The 15,023-nt window shown below is 48.3% G+C and overlaps 2 protein-coding genes across 7 annotated transcripts in view; one reads left to right on the top strand and one right to left on the bottom strand.

The window, feature by feature from the left end:
• The window catches only part of FAM151A (family with sequence similarity 151 member A), a 29,650-nt gene extending 22,058 nt beyond the window's left edge, over positions 1 to 7,592 (bottom strand). Inside the window, exon 1 of the mRNA XM_058655817.1 lies at positions 7,307 to 7,592. Within this exon, the coding sequence (XP_058511800.1) occupies positions 7,307 to 7,355 (49 nt within the window). The 5' untranslated portion in view covers positions 7,356 to 7,592. The remainder of the gene's footprint in view (positions 1 to 7,306) is intronic.
• A 100-nt stretch (positions 7,593 to 7,692) lies between these two features.
• The window catches only part of MROH7 (maestro heat like repeat family member 7), a 41,379-nt gene continuing 34,048 nt past the window's right edge, over positions 7,693 to 15,023 (top strand). For 3 of the 6 annotated variants that reach the window (XM_058655840.1, XM_058655835.1, XM_058655823.1), the window contains exons 1-2: positions 7,693 to 7,888; positions 14,578 to 14,612. The gene's annotated coding sequence lies outside the window, so the exon portion shown is untranslated. Of the gene's footprint in view, positions 7,889 to 9,331; positions 9,459 to 14,577; positions 14,613 to 15,023 lie in introns of all 6 variants that reach the window. The other 3 variants (XM_058655826.1, XM_058655842.1, XM_058655829.1) reach the window with 3 other exon arrangements.

The raw sequence follows: 15,023 nt of genomic DNA on the forward strand, positions 1-15,023 counted from the left end.
ATACACTTTTTTTTTTTTTAGCTATACACCTCTGATCCAGTTCACTACTAATGAACCTGGGACAGTAGCAGCAGCAGATGATCCAAGAGCTTGGCTCTGGCATCTCTGTGGGAGACAGGAAAGAAGCTCCTGGTTTCAGCTTGGCGCAGCTCTGGCTGTTGGGGCCATGCAGCGAATGAGCCAGTGGTTGGAAGATTCTCTCTCTCTCTCTCTCTCTCTCTCTCTCACTTCTCCTGCTTTGTGAAATAAGTAAATCTTTATTTAAAAAGAAATCTGAGACAAGGTTCTAAGGAAAATGAGCGATTCACAGTCAGCAGTCTTAGAACTCCTAAAGACAGCACACACGGAAGCAGACAGGGAGCGTACACAGCAGATTAGGTCCACAGCCTGTATGATTCAAGACGGAACAGGTGTTGGTGACGTGGTGCTTAAGCTGCCACTTGAGATGCCTGCATTCCCCACCAAGTTCAAGTCCTGGCTACTCTGCTTCTGACCCAGCTCCCTGCTGATGACCCAAGTCCTTGGGTGCCTGCCACCCACGTGAGAGACCTGGATGGTGTTCCTGGTTCTTGGTTTTGGTTTGGCCTCACTCTGGCTGTTGTGAGCGTTATTTGCAAGATATTTTTCTGTTTTTTCCTCTCATTGCCTTTCAGATAAACTTTTTTATAAAATTCAAATTATTAGATAGAGAATAATACAGCCAATGAAAAATTTTTAAAGTGAAAATATGATCCGGGCCTGGCATGGTAGCCTAGGGGTTAAGTCCTCATGTTGAACACACCAGGATCCCATATGGGGTTCAGTTCATATTCCGGCTGTTCTACCTCCCTTCCAGCTCCCTGCTTGTGGCCTGGGAAACCAGTCGACAGTGGCCCAAAGCCTTGGAATCTTGCACCTCTATGAGAGACCTGGAAGAAGCTCCTAGTTCCTGGCTTTAGATTGGCTTTGGACTGACTCAGCTCTAGCCATTGTGGCCACTTGGGAAGTCAATCATCAGAGAGATCTTCTGTCTGTCACCCCTTCTCTCTGTAAATTTCCACTAAAAATAAATAAATATTTTTTTAAAAAAGAAAATACGATCCAAAATGAAAGTTTGAAAATGTGAACCAACTATATTGAATGGTCACACAGATTTGAGACAGAACTGAAAATAATTTCCAGAAGTGAAAAATAAAAACTCAGTGATAGGGTTCAGTACTAGATAGAGTGGTGATTATAGAATTAGATAAGATTAAAAAATGATATTTAGAAGCTAACTTAGAGGTGCCAAAAAATAAGAGAGAAATAAGAGAGAAGACAGTGGACAGAAAGGACTAGCACAATTTCACAGGCACTACAGGAGAGCAGAAAAGCAGGGTAAGACATTCTCCAATAGTTCTAAAAAAAAAAAAAATAGAAGCACAAACTGTTGGCCAACACCTTGGGAACCATAACGAATCCCAAGTAGGAGAACTACAATAACACCCGTACTTCTGTAGACAGAATGACATCACAGGCCACCAAGTGAACGACATTAGAAGTTGTCAGAGAGGATAGTCTGATTGCCAACTTGTGGCAGACTGGTTTCTTCTTTTTTTTATTGGAAAGTCAGATTTACAGAGAGAAAGATCTACCGTTCACTGGTTCACTCCCCAATGACTACAACAGCCAGAGCTGAGCTGATCCAAAGCCAGGTGCCAGGAGTTTCTTCCAGGTCTCCCACACGGATGCAGGGTCCCAGGACTTTGGGCCACCCTCGACTGCATTCTCAGGCTACAAACAGTGAGCTGGAAGGGAAATAGAGCAGTCAGAACATGAACCAGCATTCATATGAATTCCAGCAGGTGTGAGTTGAGGTCTTTAGCCACCTAGGCTACGGTGCTGGGTCTGGCATACTGGCTTCTTAACAGAGCTGGGGGAGGTCAGCAGGCAGTGACATAGGAGCTTTATTATTATTTTTTATTTATTTATTTTTTAAATCCATTTTATTGTATTGTTGTTGACAATCTTTACATAGTTAATCACAGTTAAAGAAAGAAAAAGAAAAAGAAAAGGTTCAGGGGGATAGGGAAGTGGGTAATACTATTATGTCCATATTGTTTCCATCATGTATCTGAGGTAAAGGGGGATATTGAGGGAGAAGCCCCACCCGGTTTCCCACCCACCCCGAGTCCCGGATGTGGGGCATGCTCTGACATATGTGCTCGAGTGGTGTTAATAGTTCTCCAGTTATGAATCGCTGCCAGTTTTGCTCGATGAGGTCGTCCACTGATTGATATGGTCCATTATAAAGTCTCCGTTTGCCCCATATTTCGATGCCAACATATAGCTGAGATGAATGATTGATCTGCTCTGTGATTAGAGTTCTGAGTCCAGCAGTTCGATTGGGGAGATCTCCAAAGAAACTTTGAGGTATTCCCAGACTAATTTCTTGTATGTTCTAGCAAGCACAGGGCCCGGCACAGTCCATCACCACAATCAGCTGGTGGTTTCAATTGCTGGGTTGGTTCTGTTTTTGGTCCCGACTTCCACTGGAACCAATGGGTGTTGCAGTCCAGTCTGGTTCGGCCCTTACATCAACCAGTGGGAGCTGCAGCCTAGTTGGGGCGACCCACAATAACCCCCACCAGGCCCGCCCCCTACCCTAGTTTGCCAGCATGTGTAGCAGAAGACCAGTCTGTCCCCCATCCCATTTGGCTCTGGTACTTGTCAATGGGTATTAAAGCTTAGTTCTATCTAACCAACTCAACCATCCAGCCCTCACGGGTGTTGTTGAGTGCCTCTCTATCTAGCCATCCCAGCCCCTGTCCTAGTTTTCATGCCCTCCCACGGGAATAATGACCCAAGAAGGGGGAACCCACTTTTCCCCTCCCAGGTCTCTCTGTCCCGGTTTATGCACTCTTTATGTGGTTCTGTGATTTGACTTGACAGAATTAGTCCCCAGTGCCAGCTTCTGCGGCTATGCCCAAACATCCCTCACCCACTCTAATTTATGCTTGCACCAGCAGGAATAATCAGCCCAGCCTGGCTTTTCCTTGGTCTAATCCACATGCAGCGCACAGGTGATGTAGCCTTGCTTAGTCTGGTCTGTCTCTATCCCAGCCCACGCTCTCCAGTGAGAGTAGCTGTCCAGCGAGGGGACCAGCCCCTTAATCCCCCTGCCGGTTCTGCCCCTCCCTTCCCGGATCTCACGTGTGCTGGTTGGGTGCTGCACTCATATCCAGTACAGGCAACCATGCCCTGGCATTCCATAATGTGTACTGGTTTTGTTGCGACCAAACCCGGCCCATCCCACACTCTGTTCTGGTGATCGGATTTGCCAGTGGGTGACATGAACTGATTCAGCCTGGTCTGCTCCTGACCCATGCTGAATGTGTGCCAGTGGGAAACTTTCCATGGCCTATTCTGGACTGTTTCCTATCATGCTTCTTGCGCTAACCTGCAGGGACTGTGTCCTGCCAGAGGAGTTGCCCAGGCTCCTCCATCAGAACCCCTCCCAATGGCAGATTTTGTGCATGCCAGGGTGTCCTTGAGCCAACCCTACCCAGTTCACCTCCTGTCCTAGCAGGAACAGTGGCTTTTCCTGGCTGGCTTTCACCCCATTCTGGTTCTTGTTGTTGGATGTTTCAGCCCAGCCATGGCTCGTCCATACCCACATACAGCTCACGCATGGCTCAAGAGAGGAGTGAGACCCAGCCTTCACAATCCCACATCTACCCTCTGGTTCTCCATGACACCAGATGGTGGTGGGATCTGAACTGGCCTGGTGCATCCAACCCCAGCCCACACTAGTGCCTTGGGTGACTACAACTGTTTCCTAGATAGAATGCAACCCCCATTCTAGCCCACGCGCCCCTTGGTGGGAACCTCAACCCAGTTGTGGTGTCCCCATGCCTCCCCAACTGGGCCTGTTCCTAGCCGTAGATCATGCGCCTGCCAGTGGTTGCTCAGCTTATCTCAGTCCCTCACTTGTCCTGGCCTCTGCCTTAGACAGTGTGACTTAGCGTCCTTGACTCAAGCAGCTACCTAAGCAGCAATTCAGACAACCAATACCCCAGACTCACCCTGGCCAGGCGGCCAGCAGGCAGAGCCTGGCACCACATGGTGCACTGGCCCCCCTGGGGGAGGCCGAGGACTCGTTCACTGCCTTGTGGCAGTGTCTTTGGCGTGAGCCCCCAGCATTGGGTCCGACCCGGCAGGGGCACCCCCCACAGCTGCCACACTGTGAGGAGCGGCACTTGCCCCCGATCCCAAGGCCCGAACCCCTGCCAAACTCACCCTGCCACAAGATATTAGCAGCTGGGCGGAGTTAGGAATTTTAACCCAGTTCCCAAGTTCCCTCATGGCGTACTTACCCTGAGGGAAGAGCTCTCTTGGGTCCTGGGGGAGGCCGAGGACTTGTTCACTGCCTTGCGGCAGTGTCTTTGGCGTGAGCCCCCAGCATTGGGTCCGACCCGGCAGGGGCACCCCCCACAGCCGCCACACTGTGAGGAGCCGCACTTGCCCCCGATCCCAAGGCTCGAACAACATAGGAGCTTTAAAAAAGATATTTATTGGGCCCGGCGGCATAGCCTAATGGCTAAAGTCCTCGCCTTGAATACGCCGGGATCCCATATGGGCACCGGTTCTAATCCCTTCAGCTCCACTTCCCATCCAGCTCCCTGCTTGTGGCCTGGGAAAGCAGCTGAGGATGGCCCGGGGCTTTGGGACGCTGTACCCACTTTGGGACCCTGCACCCACGTGGGAGACCCGGAAGAGGTTCCAGGTTCCCAGCTTTGGATCGGCGCAGGACCGTCTGTTGCGGTCACTTGGGGAGTGAATCATGGGACGAAAGATCTTCCTCTCTGTCTCTCCTCCTCTCTGTATATCAGACTTTGTAATAAAAAATAAAATAAATCTAAAAAAAGATATTTATTAATTTGAAGTGTAAGAATACAGAGAAAGGAAGAGTTGGAGCGGGTAAAGAGATATGTTCCATCTGTTGTTTCACTCCCCCGATGGCTGCAATGTTCAGGGCTGAACTAAGCTGAAGCTGGGAGACTCTTCCAAGCACTTGGGCCATCTTCTGCTGCTCTCCTAGGTGCATTAGTAGGTAGCTAGATAAAAAATGAAGCATTTGGGAGTTTACATTTAAGGAAATGATAAATGTGACATTTTAGGCAGAAGGAGATTGATTCCAGTTGGAAAGACTGAGATTTGAATTTTTAAAAATATTCAGTCAAGATATTGATGAGGGGCTGGTGTGATGGCTCAACTTGTTACCTCCAAGTCCAGCAACCCATAAGGACACTGATTTCATGTTCTGGCTGCTCCACTTCCCATACAGCTCCCTGCTTATGGCATGGAAAAGCAGTAGAAGATGGCTCAAGTCCTTGGGTCCCTGCATCCACATGGGAGACCTGGAAGAATCTCCTGGCTCCTGGCTTTGAATCTGCTCAGCTCCAGCCATTGCAGCCATTTGCAAAGGGTACTAGCAGATAGAAGATTGTTTCCTCTGTTATCTCTTTCTCTCTGTAAATCTACCTTACTGAAGAAAATACATTAAAACCTAGTGTTAAATTGAAATAAACACCAATCACAAAAAAGTCATGATATCGAATGGTGGTTTTTATAAAATAGAAGAGGATTAAAATAAGGAAAAACAGCCACCTAGAGTTGAGAGCTGGCTGATTGGACATAGTCGTGTATGATGCTCGTTTGTCCATTTGTTGGCTTGCTTTATGAGGGAGGATTACACCATTCATTTTAGCCTTTGCTATGAAATACATTACTTAAATATTAAAATGATTAGATAAGCCCTAACAAATACATAGACCATGTGACTGCTCAACAGACCAGTCATCCAAAAGGAGGTAGGAACTGAGAGAAATGAAAATGAGAAAGGAGGGATTCTGGGTTTGGGAAGGACTAGTTTAATTTGTCAACATGATGTAAAAGGAGGAAGCAAGCAGGGGGAACCGACGGTCAGCAGAGGGACAGTGTAAAAGAAGTGATATCTCACAGACATGATGTTGAATGGTGACCGTCAGGCACACAACTGCTATGTGATGGAATTCCATTCAGGTTCAGAACAAAAGCAGGCAAATCTAAATCACTTCTAACAGGAAGTCAGCATAGGGGTTACCTGCAGGGGGATGGTGAGACTGGGGAAGGGTCCACAGAGAGCTCCTGCTAAAATCTCTTTAGATGTGGGAGTGCCCACTTCATGAAAGCTCACCCAACGTGGTATGATATGTGCACCTTTCTCAATGTAGGGGGAGACATTGAAGTGTCGGAATCCAATAAGTGGTTGGGCTGGGCTCTCTTGTCATGGGAGGCAGGAGACTAGCAGCAGATAGCACCTGTTCTGTGGACACTATGCTGAAAACTGGACCAAAATCTGATGAGGGCTTGAGTTATGACTGAAAGTGTGGGGTTGAAAGGGCAGAGAAGATTTGGAGGCAAAGTTGAAAGGTCATGGGGCTGGTGCCTTGGCATAGTAGATGAAACCAACTTCCCCCCACCCCAATATGGGCACCAATTCCAGATCTGGCAGTTCTACTTCCTATCCAGCTCCCTGATAATGTGCCTGGAAATGCAACAAAAGAATGCTTAAGTCCTGGGGTCCCTGCACCCACATGGGAGACCCAGAAGAAGCGCCTGGCTCCTGGCTTTTGGATTGGCCCAACTCTAGCTGTTGCAGCCATTTGGGGAGTGAACCAACAGACGAAAATCTTTCTCTCTCTCTTGCTCTTTGTAACCTGCCTTTTAAACAAAGATTGGAAGGTGTCGTGAGTGGCTAATTACCTGCAGGAGGCTGGAGAAGGAGAGGGAGGGGCCAGAAAGGGTCCTTGTCATGGCCACTCAAGAATGGGGTGGGGGAGAAAGAAGCAAGTTTAAGGGCAGGGTTTTTGCTGGGCCAGAGGAAACTTGGCCACATTTGTAGAGCACAGGAAGGAAGCAATTGAGAGGGCTGTGGATGCCATAAGGATCCTGGCACAGCAGGAGGAGTTGAGTTTCAGGGACCAGGGATGGGCAGGAAAGGGGTGGGCAGAAGGGGTGGAGGACAGGGAAGCTGACATGGACAGGAAGGGTTTCAAGAATGTTCCTGTGAGTTGCATCCCCTGTGCCAGGGCAGGGGACTGCATCTGATAAGGCTGGTTTAGACTATCCCGAGTCACTGACCTGGGAGAGTGGACAGCGCCACTCTCGTGTCAATGACGCCCTGGGAAGTGTTCCCATCCAGTCCCTGGTGTTCATAATTAACTTAGTCATTGCTCATGGTGAAAGCCATGCTCCAAGTCCTTTTCTTATCACACAGCCCTCCATCCCCCATCCTCACACTCACTCTTATCTGAGCCTGGATAACTAGGCAGGGTGGAGCTGGCCGAGGACATGGGGGCTGGCAGAGATAGTCTTGCTGCCTCATGACCTTCAGCCAACGGTCTCTCTCTGGGGGTCTGTCTTCCTCATCACATACTACCTGGTTCCAAAGCTCATGTCACCTCAGGATAAATAGAGGTTCAAGGTACAAGAAGCTTTTGGGGGGAGTCTGCCTGCCAAGAGGAGAGAAAGTAGGTCTGCATTTCAGAGAGGGCCTTTGCAGGCAGGTAGAAGGAATTCAAGGTAGAGTCCACCTGCGCAGGCAGAGCAGGAGAGGCCTCATTGGTTGGGACCTAGAGCTCATGGTGACTTCATAAAGAATACAACACCAGCCTGGCAGCGGGGGTGGGGTAGGGGACCTAGGTAAGCTGAGAGGCGGCTCTTGAGAAGTCCCAGGGGTGGGGGCATCCTCCACAGCCTATTACCACCTTGACCCCACCCCTCGGGGTGAAAGTCTCTCCTCCCTCTGGCTGTAAGCCCACAGTTAGAGCTTCCGACCTTTGGCTTAAAGCTGAATTCTGTTCCCAGGTGGATGTCCCTGGTGGAGGTAACACATTGACCTTTACGGGCAAGACGTGAGAGTTTGGTGGGTGGTGCTTGTGGGCAGTTGCAAGGGAGGAGAATGCGAATGCCCAGGGAGGCAGTACCAGGCACTAGGGCAATGAGAAGGCAGAGACTGGAAACCAAACTGTCTTTCTCTCAGGTCCCTCTTTCTCACCCAGAGGGAGGCAGGTGAGGTGGGGAGGGGTGCTTGTGGAGGCTGCTATGGGCCCAGAGCGGCTTTGACCGCCACCTGGTGAGGTATGGACATGGATGCTCAGAGCTGTGGGGCTGCCTGCCAGGCCTACATGGTGGCCACTGAGAGTCTGAACAGGTGTCAGTTTTAAGGCCAGCCTGGGAGATTGGCACCCTAGCTGGGCATCAGAACAGCTGTCTTATTCCCAGTGAACATTTCTGAATGTTTTCTCTACATAAGAGTCCCAAGACGGCCAGAGCAAGTGGAGGATGGAGAAGGATACACATCCATGAGAGAGACTTGTGCCTGGCCATCTCTGTGGTCTTGTGGGGGAGGCTGTGGGTTTGAATCCTGTTTCTGCCACTTGCCAAGGATTTTTTAAAACTCAAGGAACTTTAGACCCTTAAACATTCTGAATGAACACATAGTACAGGAGGATAATGACGCTTGTCTTGAGGCATTTTCATTTATTCATTCATTCATTGCTTTGCCCCATGAATGTTTACTGACCTTCCCCGTTTGCCAGGCCTTGTACTGTGCCTTGGGAATACAAGGCTAACAAGACGGCTAGACACGTACCACACTGATTTTTGGAATGGAGCTATCCCAGTAAACAGCGAGCCCCTGAAAAAAGGGATTGCATGAGGAGGGGGCCTCACCCACATTTGGAGGTCTCAAGAAGACACAGCTAAACTAGCGTTAAAATAAAGGAATTGCATGTTAACCAAAGGCACAGCTTGAAATTCAAGTGGGTGGTCTTAGAGAAGTCTACAGGACCAGTAGAGGGGGTTCGCAAAGGTCGCAAGGCAATAGAGCTGCCAATGTTCTTGAGGCACTGGAGAGGTTGAGAGTGGGTTGATCATGGGGTGGATGAAGGGCATGGAAGGGAATGGACATAGCTGGGGAGATGGGGCGGGGGGCCAGGCCTATGGGCCAAGGACCCATGCCAAAGCACTGCAGATATCAGACGGGATCAGAAGTACCTCCACCGGTGGCCTACCACCAGCTGCGGGGTAATCCTTTGGGAGACAGCGGGTGAGAAAAGAGTTTGCTAAAAGAGACACAAAAGGAAAGCCCCTGAATGTGAGGCCTGGAAATCTGTTTTTTTTTTTTAAAGAAATACATGAAGCATCCACGCCTCTCAGTCTGAGAATCTGTGAGATGTCACAGAGGGATTGGAAGAGGGGTGTCATGGTTAGATCTGGGTGACTTCGCCTTCCTCTGAGGATACCCTTACATCCCCTAACTCCCCAGGTGCCAGATCTAGGACATGTAGGTGCCAGCCCTCTTCTCTGAGCACCTGAGCAATGAGTGCTTCTTCCTTCTGACCGCCAGACTCTGCTGAGAAGTCTGTTTCATTCAAATTGGTGTTCCCACCGAGGTAATGCTCTCTGGCTGCTTTGAAGGGATGTCTGTTTTCCAGCGTCTCCACTCACTGTGAAGAGTTGGGGGGTGGATTTCTTGACCTGTTTTCTTGTTTGTTTGTTTGTTTGTTTGTTTTGCTTATTTTCCTCAGTCTGTATGCTTAAATCTTCCACTGAATTGAGAAGGTTTTCAGCCAGTGCTGGCTTGAATGTGTTTTAATACTTTCTCTTCTTCTTTTGGATCTCTAATGTTAAGAATTTAAATATTTTGCTACTGTCCCATGGATCTCTGAGTTTCTTACTGTTGCTTACATTTAGTTATTTTTTATCTTCTTTATCTCCACTATTGAAGCCATCCATCGAAGCTTTTTTTCCATCAAGGCTTTTTAAAGTCAGTTATTAGGGTGATGGATAAGAGAAGGGATTGCTGTTCAATGGGTATAAAGTTTCAGCTACATTGGATGTGTAAGTTTTAGAGACCTAAACATGGTGCCCAGAGTTAACAGATGATATTGTGCATTTTAAAGTATGTTCAGAGCCTAGGTCTTGTGTTAAGTATTCTGAACACTCGGGCATACAGGTAACACAAAAGAACACAAGAACATTCTAGGGGGTGATATGATTAGCTCCTTAATTGTGATGATGGTGGCTTGCATGCATACATATGCCTAAACTCACTAAAATGTGGAATACATTAAACATGAACAATTTCTTGGTGTATCAACTATCCTTCAACAAAACTGGAAAGTTCAGTTATTGTATTCTAAATAACTTTGATTTTAATTTCAATTAAAGGTCTTTTGAAGAACTTATTTCTTTGTTCAGATTTTCTGCTTTTTCCCACTGGTTTCAACAGGGTTTGCAATTGCTATTCATGAAGACAGTTTGAAAAATATTTTTTAAGATGTATTTTATTTTTATTGTGAAAGTCAGATATACCTACAGGAGGAGAGACAGAGAGGAAGATCTTCCGTCCCATGATTCATTCCCCAAGCGGCCACAACGGCCGGAGCTGAGCCTATCCGAAGCCAGGAGCCTGGAGCCTCTTCCAGGTCTCCTATGCAGGTGCAGGGTCCCAAGGCTTAGGGCCGTCCTCAACTGCTTTCCCATGCCACAAACAGGAAGTTGGATGGGAAGCAGGGCTGCCAGGAATAGAGCTGGCACCCACATGGGACTCCAGCGTGTGCAAGATGAGGATTTTAGCTGCTAGGCTATTGAGCTGGGCCCAGTTTGAAAATCTTGATCACAAATTCCCACATCATTCATCTGTGTCAATGGTGGTGATCTTTTCTCAAGATGAAAGTCTCTTAGCTTTTAATGAGTGACTTTTGCTGCATGCTTGCCATTTTGAATAATATATTAAGATATTCTTGTTCCTGCTTAAATCTCTTTAACGTCCGTCTGCTGAAGGGTAGGTGCAGGTCCTGGTCCACTTGTGAGAGCTGCAGTCCAGCGGTAGCTGTTGGAGCCCTGGTTTGCTTCACCTTTCTGCTGTGACCAGGGCTTGTGTTCACTCCTGCTGGTACTGCCCGTTGCAACAGAAGGCATTTTCCTGGGTCACCTCCTAGTACTGGTAAACTGAGAGCTGTGGAGTCTGTTAAGTTTTATGCCACTGAATGTAGGGCCCAGAGATACAGGGCTCCTCTGACACAGCTTCTTCTTCTTCTTTTTTTTTTAAGATTTATTTTTTATTACAAAGTCAGATATACAGAGTGGAGGAGGAGGAGAGAGAGAGGAAGATCTTCCATCTGATGATTCACTCCCCAAGTGAGCGCAACGGTCGGTGCTGTGCCGGCCCGAAGCCGGGAACCAGGAACCTCTTCCAGGTCTCCCACGCGGGTGCAGGGTCCCAAAGCATTGGGCTGTCCTCGACTGCTTTCCCAGGCCACAAGCAGGGAGCTGGATGGGACACAAGGCTGCCGGGATTAGAACTGGTTCCCATATGGGATCCCGGGGCTCATTCAAGGCGAGGACTTTAGCTGCTAGGCCACTGGCACCGGGCCACAGCTTCTATGAATAGATTGTTCTGTGTTGCTCCAGGGAAAGGGTAGGGCTTAGGGCACCCTACTGGGACTCCCTGTTGGTTGGGCTTCCCCTGGTCCCACACCTGGAGAGAGCAGACTTTTTATCTTATTTTATTAAAAAAAATTTTTTATTGGAAAGTCAAATTTACAGAGAGAAGGAGAGACAGAAAGATCTTCCACCTGCTGGTTCAATCCCCAAATGACTGCAAACTAGCATCCGTATGGGATCCTGGAGCTTGCAAAGCACGGACTTTAGCCACTGCTGAACCATTTGGCTATTTTCAGAAGGAAGGAGCAGAGAAAAGTGAATCTACCCTCTCTTAACCATCATATACATTACAGATTGTGGCACAAAAGACATGGCATGAAATTGCTGCACATTCAGAACAATCATAACATCGTGGAGTCACCATCGCCACCCACTTCCAGGACACTCTTGTCACTTCACAAGGAAACCCTGGGCCCTTGGCAGTCGTTTCCTGATCTGCCCTTGTCCACACCACTGCCAGTCTTTTTTTCTTTCTGCTTTTTATCTGCTTTCTGTCTCTGTAGATTTGACCATTCCGGACATTTCATAGAAACAGAATCCTCTAAGGTTGCGGCTGAGTGCTTTCACTCAGCATCATGCTTTCAAAGTTCATCCGTGCTTAGCATGTGCAAGTACTTCATTCCTTTCATGGCTGAATCCTTGCTAGTGTGCGTGTGTGTCATGTTCATCTGTTGGTTGGTGGTGTCAGCCTTGGACCTTAGGAAGACTGCTGTTATCCACACGTGTGGTCAGGTTTGTCTTGGGATATGTGGCCAGAGTTTTTGGATACACACCTCAAAGTAGACTTAATGGATCATATGATGATTCTGTTAACAGTCTTTCCCCATTGACTGTTCTTTCCCCCTCATCAAATGCTTTTCTCTAGCTCCACTAATTGCATACTACTGAACGATGTGGTAATCACATTGGATACCATTTTTTCCCTCAAAGTTTTTTTTTTTTTTTTAATATTTTTGAGTGGTAGACTTCGAGACTGGGAGAGAGAAAAAGAGAGAATTTTTCATCTGCTGCTTCACTCTCCAAATGGCTATAATGAACAGCACCGGGTCACACCAAAGCCTAGAGCTAGGAGCTTCATTTAGGTCTCTCACGTGGATGGCAGGGGCCCAAGCACTTGGGCAATCTTCCACTGCTGTTCCAGGCACATTAGCAGGGAGAGGAATTGGAAACAGAACAGCTTAGACTTGAACCGGTGTCAGTATAGGATGCCAGCAACTGGCTAAGACCAGTTGGCAGCTGTGGTTGTCACTGTTCAGCTGCTGTCACTCACGCAGCGTTGAGGGCTTCCCTGGTGGTTATAGAACATTAAGAGAACAGAAGGAAGTGGGGAGGGAGATCTGATCATTGGAGAATAGGGAGGGTGAGCCTCGGTTGAGACCTGCGGCATTCCTCCCAGCAGCCTGATATTTACCTGGTGCATCCTGAGGGTGGCCCCTATTATTGTCTTCCCCAGCTCAGATCAGTTAGGTTTGCCAAGGTCATACTCAGTGCATCATAGGCTACATTTAGCCATCTTTATTTTTATTGGAAAGGCAGATTTATAGAGAGCAGGATAAAGAAAGATCTTCCATCTGCTGGTTCACTCCCCAATAGCACCAATGGCCAGAGCTGAGCCAATCCAAAGCCAGGATCCAGGAGCTTCTTCCAGGTCTCCCATGCGGGTGCAGGGTCCCAAGGCTTTGGGCCATCCTCCACTGCTTTCCCAAGTCATAAGCAGGAAGCTGGTTGGAAAGTGGAGCAGCTGGGACATGAATTGGTGCCTATATAGGATCCCAGCAGTTGCAAGGGGAGGATTAGCCAGTTGAGCCATTGTACTGGGCGCTGTACCTAGCCATCTAGGTTGAACATACCTACCATAGGTAATGATGGCCCATGTGAGAGTGTGTGTGTATGTGTGTGTGTGCATGCCCACCATGGGTGGTACAGATGAACATGGGAGAATCCAGGCTGTTTTTATGTAAAAAAAGAAAAAAATATATATGAGCGCAAAATGAAGTCTAGGGTTTTGGAAAAGGACTGTGAAATCAGACACGTGGAAATTTGTACTTCTTTAGTTTCCAGGTGAAATCATGTGCTGCTGGAGAGGGAACACTTGTTAGCTGCTGGCAGATGGCATGCTGTGTGTGAGCCACTTGCTGTGTGTCTGACTTCTGGCAGCCCACGGTGCTTGGCAGACAGTGTCATTTAGCTAGGGCCTCCCGTGGGCCACATGCTCTGCACCAGGTGCTACACCTCGGCACCTTGGGTGGACTTCTAGGGCCAGGGCAGGAGACCCTCTGATCCACATTCACTGAGCTAGTGAGAGGATGTGGTAAGAGCTGAACTCAGAACAAGGTGTCTTTAGTCTCCAAATCTTTCTGATAACTAAGCTGCTAAGATGCACAGCACACTGGGTAGCCTAAATGATGTAGTGAATGAGCCAGTGCATGAAGAAATCAGAAGGGGTGTGGAGGGGATCTTGGCTGCCCAGAGGGCTGGCAGAGTGAGTGGCCTTCCCTCCTTTTTATTTTTTTTAAGATATATTTTTAAATTTTTATTGTAAAAGTCTAACAGAGAGAAAGAGAGAGAGAGGAAGATCTTCTGTCCCATGATTCACTCCCCAAGAGGCCGTAACAGCTGGAGCTGTGCCTATCTGAGACCAGGAGCTCGAAGCCTCTTCTGGGTCTCTCACGCAGGTGCAGGGTCCAAGACTTTGGGCTGTCCTCCACTGCTTTCCCAGGCCGCAAGCAGGGAGGTAGATGGGAAGTGAGGTTACTGGGATTAGAACTGGTGCCCATATGGGATCCTGGCGCATGCAAGGTGAAGACTTTAACCTATTGTGCTGGGGCTATTGTGCTGGGCCTGACCTGACTTGCCCCTCCTTGACTTACACTTCCTTGTGTATACTGTGGGGCAGGTGGTTGTGTATATTTTGTGTGTGTGGGAGTTGGCTAACAAGTGTGTAGACCTGGGCCATAGATAGTGTGTGTGTGTGTGTGTGTAGATGGGAGTTGGCTAACAGGTGGGTATATCTGGCCTATAGCTGCTCTTCCTCTGACTCAATTTCCTCTGTATCTCCCCCAGGGCCCTAGTCCTGCTTAAGAGCACCATGCATGCAGGTGAGCTGCTGCTACAGGTTCTGTAGCAAGTTCAGGTGATGATGGGAGGGTTAGGAAGTTCAAATAGTTGGGGTGCTAGATTGAAGCAGGCTGTTTTTTCAAACTGCCCAGTGTTCTCCATGTAGCTTGCCTCACCTGGAGCGGGTAAGCAATTAAGGACTACAAGCAGCTCTGCACACAGCCTTGAGAATCAGTGCCAGTGTTACTTGCAGAGTAATTCTAGCAACCTAAGGTGGTTTGTCTCTGGCTTGGAGAGCCTTAATTGCCCAAGGCTCAGGGATACCTGTTGGTGACCTTAGGTCACCAAGTCACACGCAGCTGGCCAGAAATGAGGTAACACAAGAGGTTATTCCTCTTCCTTTTCTGCCTTATGTGGCTTTTTTTTGGGGGGGTCTCCCAACTGTGTCCTGG

Source organism: Ochotona princeps, chromosome 2, assembly GCF_030435755.1.
Source record: "Ochotona princeps isolate mOchPri1 chromosome 2, mOchPri1.hap1, whole genome shotgun sequence".
NCBI classification, from domain to species: Eukaryota; Metazoa; Chordata; class Mammalia; order Lagomorpha; family Ochotonidae; genus Ochotona; species Ochotona princeps.